Below are 9,632 nucleotides of genomic sequence, written 5' to 3'. Positions count from 1 at the left end.
GCCAGCAGATTCTGATTCTCCTACATCCAGCCTTGGAAGTAATGTGTGCAGGAGGTTACCTTCATCTAGGCCAGTGGAGTTAAAATTCTGTAAGAGAACCAAATCAAATATTCCCCCTCTCTTTTTACTACAACCTTTCTAAGGCCTGTGTCATAATGCAGATTTTGTCTTTGAGATCATTACATTTGGCTGAATCATGTAGGAAGAATGTCTGTGGCTTGCAAATATATTTCCAAGCTTCAGATGGCTTTCACATTATGATAGTGTCAACATAGTTTCAGCCATATAATGCTTGGTTTGCCTGTTATCCATATGTATATGTCTTCACGGCGTTATTCAGATCCGTAGTACTAGTTATAGTTATACAGTAGAAAGTGAGGTAAACAGCTCTGATGTGGAAAATAATATTATAAAGAAGGATGACTGTTCGCTGGTGTCTCAGAGGCTGCTTTTTAAAATCTATTTCAAAGTTAAAGCCTTTAATAATGACTTGAGTGAATCCACTGTAGATCATTACTCATCAGTTTCATCATTAATCTGCTTCCAAACATTGAACAACTAGAAGTATCTTTCATTTTCAGTTGGCTCACATGCTCCATGTACTGGAAGTTCAGACTGATCTGACATACGTAGAATCTCCGAACCAAATTTAATCAAATGATCCCTTTCACAGTGTTTGGTTTTATTAATTTTGTCTTACAATGCCTACCCTGGTTCCCTCTGTTGTCTTTATATCTTTGTGACAGCATTCAATTTAGATGTTATGATAAAGTGTTGCAGCTCACAAATGTTCGTGCCTTTTCAGATACATGACCAATATGGGAATTGTAAAAATATTTACATGATGAGGTGTATGTGTGGAAGGGGCTTATGGGCTTATGATTTTCATTAAACTAAAAGTAACTGATAGCCAACAGTTGAACAGCATTATTTTTATTGGGTGAATTGTTTCTGCTGGTCGCTGAATGGTGACAGTGCATGCGTATTTCCTGTCTACCTCCTCAGTACTGTCCAAAAAAGGCCAAAAAGTAAAACTAACATGACTTGTTTCTCTAGTGTCGTAGTGTGCACACAAAGATGAGATTAATGTGGATTTTCTGATGGGACTTTTACACGGCAGGTGAGTTACCACAGGGATGTTGGGAATGTAGGAATAAGGAATGTGAGCCCTGTTTTTCTTCTATCCCCCATGTCTTCCCTAAGAGAAAGCAACAACTAGCAGGAGCATTTAGGCTTGTTTGTTTTGTCTTGTAAATGTTTAGGAATTGGCTGTTCTGTTTGAGAAAAACACAATTCCAAGTCTCTCTTGTGTTTTAGTCCACAGGACTTCTGATATGTCCAGTACAACCCCGAGGAAATCCAAACATGATGCCCCCTGGAGATTCAGCAGAGGAATGTGGAATGTGTACATATTTAGTTAAAGTGTGTAATAAGAGCACATGCTGGTCCCCTAAAGTCAGCATTCTACAACATACGATATTAAATATACAATTCAAAGAATCAAGTACGGATTAGATTGTTTACAGTGTGTAAATATGCTGTGACATTATAGTTTATTACATTGGCAATAAACTGGTACAGTACTTAAAGTCACAGAAACCATGGCAACTACAATTTATTGGTCACAGAGTGTAAATAATGATGACACAAAATCTTATATCCCCTGTGGTTGTAATATAGGTACATGTGAAATCACATTTTTTGTTATCACGTTTTATGTTATCTATTTTTATTTTTCTTAATCAAATCAGTGTGGTAATTATTATAATGTAATTTAAAGGATAATCACAATACTAAAACAATGCAGTGGATGCACATACATACCACCTTAGCAAATGCGTCAAATGGTACAATTTAAATCATTTCAGGTTTGCTTAGCGTAGAAAGAGATGTTCCCCTGCTAACCTTTCAAAGGTTAAATGTTAGTCCAATGTTCATTTATGAGTCTGATCAGAGACAAAATGAGATAGTATTAACTTCCAAGTGTGTCACTGAATGAAATGAATAATAACCTTCACCAGGTAAACAGCCACTACTTATTGTACCAGTACATGTATTACGTGCAGCCTGTTAATATGTTTAGTTCTAAAATCTGTAAATAAATTAACTTGGTATTAATAAAACTTTCATATGTATTTCATGTGTTAAGGAGGAAAGATGTTTTAGGGTGAACTTTTTCCAGGCGTGATTCTTGTTTTGAACCAAAAGGTAAAATCCTTTTAGAATTCTAAATACCTCTTGCTAGGACTCATTCAAGCAAGAGTACATGTTGGTGAAACCTATCAATGAAAGAAGCTGGCAATAGTTACATTACAGGGGTTAAAAATAATACAGAAGTAGGCAGAAGTATCAAAAGCAAACAAAATCCTACTTAAATGAAGAGCTGTTTGTAAATAAACTCATGTCTGGGACAGCCAGAGCCATTTCCTGTATTTATACAAGAAAGGTTTTACATCTCAAACTGTGTTCAACAATGTGTCCCTCTGGAAAGAGCTTCCTTTATAAACATCTGGACATGATGCACAATAATCTATCCATGTGTGCATAGATGCCTGCCTCATGTCTAACAGTGTTCTGAGAGGAACTAACACAAGAATTCATCTCAGTAGTGAAAAAGTGTTTTGCTCCAAGTGAAAAATTAGATACATTAATGAGACAGCTGCAAACTCAGTCACCTCAACACTCAGAGAACAGCCACTATGACGACTGTATTGTTCAAATATGCTTTATACGTGTTCATTGGGATATGAAATTAAAGGTCCAGTGTGTAAGATTTAGGTGAAAGTAGGTGAATTCTTTACCCTAGAACAGGCCCTTTATATTTAAATACTTTATATTTACATCGGGAGTGGGTCCTCTCTACGGAGGCCGCTATGTTTTTTACAGTAGTCCAAACTGGACAAACTAAACACCTTCTGAGTTTTTATGACAACGGAAGCTACCACAGGTTCTCTTTCATGTTTGGAAGGGGAGGGTGAGGTGAGGGGCATTCAGCTGCAACATGAAACTTCACCATTAGATGTCACTAAATTCTACACACTGAACCTTTAAGAGGTTAAAACACAAGTGATTTGATACAAATTATAAATATAAATATTTGTATACATTTTGGGCATCTTGACACAATATGAAACTGGTCTCTAAAGATGTAAAATAAAAGGGGTGTGCTGCAGAGAGGTATCTATACAGTCATTTGCAGTTTAGAGCTACATTAGCAAGTGCTAACACAGAGTGAAAATGAATATCTGCTTTACTCTTTTGTCATTTGTACGGCTGAGAAAGCTCCACTGGCACAAAGGATATCTGGCTTCAGTGCTCAGTCTCAGTTTGGTCAAGATAAACAACAAAACTAGGTTTAGATCATGGTTTGCGTTAAAATAGATGCAACATTAATTATATGTGCAAAGGCTTTCTGGCAGGATGCTTTGAAGGCTAACGTCTACCGTGTGCAGTTTTGTGATAACAGACCTAAGATGAAGAACAGGTGGTAACTACAAGAATGCATACCTCCAACAAGGATTAACAGACCCCTTAAATTCAATCAAGCTACCCCAAATTGCACACACTCACAAAGATCAGTCCTCAAAGCATGCCTCCTCAAGATATCTGCATTTTTTACTGAGAAACTCACCAATATAAAAAAATTCCTGGATCTGCACTCTTGTGAGTGTTTTCCTCATTGGCCCATATCCCACCAAGGTTCAATGAAATCTGTTCAGTAGTTTATGTGTAATCCTGATGAAAGATAGACATACAGAAATGAAAAAATAACCATGGCAGAGTTGATGAGGGGAGGATAAGGGTAGGTAATATATAAAGGGATTGCTGATTGGAATAGTTTCAATAAAATTACTACGTTGAATTGAACCGAGTACTAGACGTACTAGTAAATAACAGTGAATAAGACATCAGTGAGAGAGATATCTGCATGGCTGATCTGTGCCACTCACAGATACTGTAGTCTTTGGAGGGCTGTAGCCTCATGCACTTCTTCCACTCCTGATGAGCTGACCTCTTGAGTGCTCTTTAGTCATTTGTGCCAAAAGAGAAAGACGTGAACAGTGCAGGCATGCATGAGTAAACAGTGGCACAGAGATGGAACCATCTGAAGAGCACGTTTTTCACCCTGGCTTTGTTAGGTGTCACTCCTGGTTGGAAACATGTGTCCACACAGCAGCAAGTGCCTGGGAAATGTCAACAAATACTCCCCCCTGTCCTAACTTGACAGGCCACCAGTAAACTGTAAATTTTGTTCAAACAGTTACCATCACACTTTTCTTCTCAGCAGGTGTCAAGATGCTGTGAACTTTACACAGAGTCGGGACACCCTAATGTTTCAGGGAAATGGTCTTGTTACGGCAATCCTGCAATTGTCCATCTGCGAGAACGGCTGATTTGGAGTGGAACACATGAGTATGTGCTCAGAGCAAATACACAGAGGCAATGTGAGAGGAGCTGATGTACAATATAGTAGTGGTACAACAGGCTAATAAGACGTAAGCTTGACTTACTGCTGGAATGTCTCACTGTTATGATAAACTGCTAGAGAAAAGGTTATATCAGTATTTGTTGAAGCATTTTTATACCTCCTCTCCTCTCTGTGCTGAACCCACCAAATGTAAGAAACTGATGAAGTGGGTCCTAATTATTCTCTAAACTATTTAATAGTAAGTAAATGTAAATGTCAAAAACTATACATTTGAGTTGTATTGTGTTAATGAATTGTGCACAGTAGACAGAGGAGTAACTGACTTCCAACCTCAATTAGATTGATGTAAAATGTAAAAGTACTTACATTCACTGTCTAAGAACACTGTCAACATACAAGCAGAAAGTGCAGCACACATCTAAACCTGATGAAACGGACTAATGCTCACACAGCAGATACAGAGGAACTCGGGAGAGAACATGTTCCAGTCTGACATTGATCGATACTCTGCTTCAGCTTGAAATCAAGCCTGACAGGGACCGCACCAGTCAAGAGGAGTAGGTAGGGTAAGTATCCATGGCAACAGTGGTAAGATATTTTTATGAATTATTATAATTTTGTCTGCAAGTTCTAATGCTGCACTCTTTAGCTGCTTTCAGACAGTGGGTGGGAGCCTCCAGACTTTCTCCATTTTCTCCAGCCAGCCCCCTAGTAAAAACTCCAGAGAATGTCTGAGTGAGCCAATGAGAGAACAAAGAAGGAGATCGTCCGCAGGATTCCCTGCGAGTGAGTGGGTGTGTTGATGACATTTCTAATGGGCAACAGATGCAAAACTGAAAAAACAAAAAGGAAATAAATAATCTCAGTGTCATAGAAAGAATGCTGCCCATAGATGCACTGTATGAATGTGTGTGAAGTGCAAAAACTGTACTGTAAGGCACGTTGAGTGGTCAAGACTAGAAAAGCGTTATATAAATACAGACCATTTACATGCCATACACATAGGAGACACCGACAGAGACATCAAGAGAGTGTTTGGTGATAAGGGCTGACACTGGTCTCTATGTGCTGTAAACAAAAATATGTGATCATCTCCATAGTGGAATGAATACTGTACATTTCGTCCTGCCTCTGCCTGCTGCACCGCCCCTCACCTGAACGCTCCAGAGACTGCGTTGTTCATGTGTGAAGAGGAAACTGCAAACATCCTCGAAGAAGAATCTTCTCTGCTAAATGCGACATATTTGGTTTAACACATACAACTTTGCACCTTATAATTATGGACTATGTGTACATGCATTAATGACAATTTTTAGGAGTACCTTTTGAGGCACCTTTTTGTTGTCAACAGTAAATGATTTGATCTATGCATCTTCTCACAAACATGGTCTGTGATATTATAATAATATACTATCATGTTGTGAATTCATCCACAAGCCTCATATTAATTTTCACTGATCATAATCTTGAGTGACAGAGGTATGCAGTAAACAGTAACCTGGTTATATGATCCTTTCAAACACTATCAGCCAGATTGTTTCATAGCATCTTTTATTTTCAAACCTGAACCATGAAACTAATTATGCACATACAGTATGACAAGCAGGGCCTGGCTTTCAGAACTTTAAGTACTATACATATTACAAAGATCAAAAGAAGCCAAGTCTTATGATTTATTAAAACTGTGAACATGAACTTACATTTTAACAATATAAGGTGAGTGCCTTGTTTGTATTAATTTATATAAAAACTGTGCTGTATTGACGAACCCAAGTCAGCAACTTTAATGATAAACCACCTTCTCATCCACCAATATACTTCACTACAACAGCTCAAAAACAAGTGTCACACAGAAACAGGAGTATGCCGACAACACTGGATCTACACAACTACTAATTAAAGTCCATTAGAAAACATCCTCAGGCTCATTACAAAACACATCAGATAACACTGACAGGAATGCTTATATTCTCTTAATGGCATCATCAATATCTGAAATCTGGTCCTTCAGCTGGTTCCATTGTTCAGGATTCAGGGAGATGCCTATAAGAAATTCAAAACAGAGCTTCAAACTGCGTCTTACACAACAACTGCAAACCACTAAAACATCAAACATCCATCTTTCCATGTCCTGTTTTTTTACATGATATCCACCATATGTATGTCACTGACACTTATTAAAACATATCTGAAGCATATGCAGGGATTACTCAGGTCATTACCTTTCTTCCCCGGCTTCATTTCTCCATCTTGGTTCATCCAGTACTCTCTGACATCAATCAGGACTTTACCTTTGAAGTCCCTCACGCTGACATATCTCATCTTTCCAATCTGCAATAAGAAAACTCCTGTCAACTTTTGCTCGTCCTGAGGTTTCCTCCCTTTTTCCCCCCTCATTAAGTTTTTTGTGTGGGGCACATTGGCCTACATAAATAATACTGATACGCCTTCTCCACACAACATTTTTGGGAATAAATACATGTTATAGCCTTCTATCCTATCTAAGCCTAGAACAATAATATCTCATGTGTATGCCACTCATACAAAAACGAGCTACAATCTTGAAGTTATTAACTTAAAATGTTCTTTCCATCCAGAGAGCATAACATTGTGCTGTGTGTATATGAAGAGACTGTACAATAGGGAATTACATCAACTTTATTTGATCTTATAGTAGATTTAACTTTGAATTTAAAAATGTACATACATATTACTGTTAAATTTGCACAATCGCTAGTATGACCTAAAATTAAATGCAATTTCTAAAAAGTTGAAACTACAAGTGATGCCCACCTGGAACATGTTGTCGTCACCATTACTGGCCTTGGATGATCCCCCAGGCTTGGAGCTCTCTCCGCTCTTTGGTTTCATGGCTGGTTTCTCCTGTACACTTGGCTTCTTTCTCTTTGCCTCAAAAGAACAGACAAACGTATATCAAATTCTTGCCCCTCATTGTTTCCACACCAAAGATGCTAAGTAAACAAGATTTAACTCAGGTTTAACTAGTATACACAGAGAGCATCAGTCAAGAATAGTTAAGCACAGCCAGTATCTACAGACTGTGAGGAAATGATATGAGAAAGAAGAAATTCCTGCCTCGACTCCCTTCTCACACATGACTACTATCCTTGAGTGTTAGAAGTCCACAGGCTTATTCCTACGACTACCTTTTCATCAAAGAACCAGGTATTTTCTAGAACAGCTGCTCTTCTTCTGTTGTGGTGCTTTAAGAGGCTTTGTGCCATTTTGCTTTGAAATGCAGCTGAGTGCAAGTCACCTAACATCTCAAAATAACATCTGCCCTCAGTGGTTCATTTTTGATGCCAAGACATACTCAAAGTGCATAGATAAAGTAAAAAAAATCTTAAGTATTTAATCACAAACCTTGGTCTCCACTTCACTGTCGGAGTCACTTCCAGATGTGGAGGAGAGCACTTCCTTTGATTTAGGCATTCTGCTGAGACAGGGATCAGATCAGATACCACCCTCAAGTGTTCATTCAAAAGACTATCATGCAGAGACATATGCAACCAGGACAGTTTCCTCTCGAGCTCCCATTCAAATCAGGTGAAAACATCCCTTAGTCTGTATAACTCCAGCAGTTTATTACAAGATGCTAGTGTGCACAAAACTAATTTAATCCTTAATGAATCATTTGTCTCCATGCACTATAAAAGGCATTTACTTATAAAAAGGGAAAAAAGGAATGGTGTCAGTGATCAGTAACTGATAAAGGTAACCAGTATATTCTCTTTTTGGGACATATTAGATCTGCAGGCAGATAAACAAAGTGTAATTGAGCACAGAAATGTGGTACGCAGCTACTTACTGGCTCTTTAACATACAAGGAAACTGTCATGATGAGTCTAATGTTTTTCCCCACAGTGTTTAATTTATATGCATTTCATTGATTTCATTACACTTATATTAATAAAATCCTGTTAGCTCCAGAAGACTCTTTCTTCTGCATGGTGGCGGTTCCCAAGAGTGTAAACGCTAATTGAAAGTGCTTTTCTACTTCTCATAGCCAGTCAACGCATTTTATGCCATTCACACACATACAGTGCATCTATGAGCAGTACTTTTTCTATGAGAATTGCAAAGCCGTCAGGGTCAATTCAGGGTTCAGTATCTTGCCCAGTGGGGAAATGGGGAAGACTGGGATCGAACCAAACTCCTGGTTAGAGGGCGACCCGCTCTATTCCCTCAGCCGTGTGTGTGGCACATAACAGTAGAAACCTCTTTTGCCTCGTCACACAAATCACACTGTCTATCCACACAGCAATTCAATGATACAGCTGAGTATCACACTGAGTTCTTGTGCCCACTGATTGGTGAATGTAATATTGAAATCCCTCTACAACCCATTTATGGTTCTTCAGGAAAATAAGAACCCTGCGATGGAGGAAAACTATTTTGTAATCCAAACAGAGAGCAGCCAATGGGCCTGTTGGTAAGGAAATGGTCGCAGTTTGGGAAGCAGGTTAAAATCTCTCTTTTTTGACTGTTAGAAGAGTATTACTTCAGAACAGAGGAAAGTGATGCTACTCTGTGCGTTGTGAGGAAACCGGTGGTTAGCAGCTGAGGATAGTGTACAACCGTAGATCCACATGATGCAGCGCGCGCACACACACACACACACACACACACACACACACACACACACACACACACACACACACACACACACACACACACACACACACACACACACACACACACACACACACACACACACACACACACACACACACACACACACACACACACACACACACACAATTCTACATTTAGGGACTTGTGTCTCCATTGACTTTGGACCGTTCCATCTTGTAGGTAAATCATGTCCCATAGCAAGATCACTAACACTCGGTGCATGCGGCTGTAGTGAGACTGGACCTGTGAACACGCACATCAGCTAGCATGCTAAGCGCTATCTGCACAGATTAGCCGCGGAAGCTAACCTTAGCAGACGTACGCGATGTCGCCAGACACTGGACTTCGTTTAACCAGGGCACCGTACAAGGATAACTGTGCAGTTACACACCGAGCTGGTCTATGAGAACACGAGTCGCGGGAAAACACAGGCTTTAACCTTTCAAAGTGATAATGCTTACATGATGTGTTGGAGTAGAGCGGGTTTCTTCACAGGAACCGGAAGCTGACACTTCCCGGCGCGAGGTCTGCCAGTTTTTTTCGTACA

At 39.2% G+C, this 9,632-nt stretch overlaps 1 protein-coding gene across 1 annotated transcript; it reads right to left on the bottom strand.

The window, feature by feature from the left end:
* Window positions 1-5,959: 5,959 nt before the first annotated feature.
* On the bottom strand, window positions 5,960-9,632 carry sub1b (SUB1 regulator of transcription b). The gene is made up of 5 exons (XM_034595893.1): window positions 9,547-9,632; window positions 7,814-7,883; window positions 7,223-7,339; window positions 6,652-6,760; window positions 5,960-6,472 (listed from the first exon to the last, which is right to left on the bottom strand). Exons 2-5 carry the CDS (start codon window positions 7,880-7,882, stop codon window positions 6,393-6,395), a joined length of 375 nt encoding a protein of 124 aa, XP_034451784.1. The 5' UTR covers window position 7,883; window positions 9,547-9,632; the 3' UTR covers window positions 5,960-6,392.

The sequence above is a fragment of the Hippoglossus hippoglossus genome, chromosome 9 (genome assembly GCF_009819705.1).
Source record: "Hippoglossus hippoglossus isolate fHipHip1 chromosome 9, fHipHip1.pri, whole genome shotgun sequence".
NCBI lineage: Eukaryota > Metazoa > Chordata > Actinopteri > Pleuronectiformes > Pleuronectidae > Hippoglossus > Hippoglossus hippoglossus.
This window is presented reverse-complemented; position numbering and strand designations above follow the sequence as displayed.

Bases quoted from the DNA above. Each gene is read 5' to 3' on its own strand.
- sub1b (XM_034595893.1), bottom strand. From the start codon at position 7,882: ATGCCTAAATCAAAGGAAGTGCTCTCCTCCACATCTGGAAGTGACTCC. The intron at 6,761-7,222 runs GTGGGCATCACT...TTCTTATTGCAG, and splicing joins GTGACGACAACATGTTCCAG to ATTGGAAAGATGAGATATGT. The intron at 6,473-6,651 runs GTAATGACCTGA...AATTTCTTATAG, and splicing joins AATGAAGCCGGGGAAGAAAG to GCATCTCCCTGAATCCTGAA.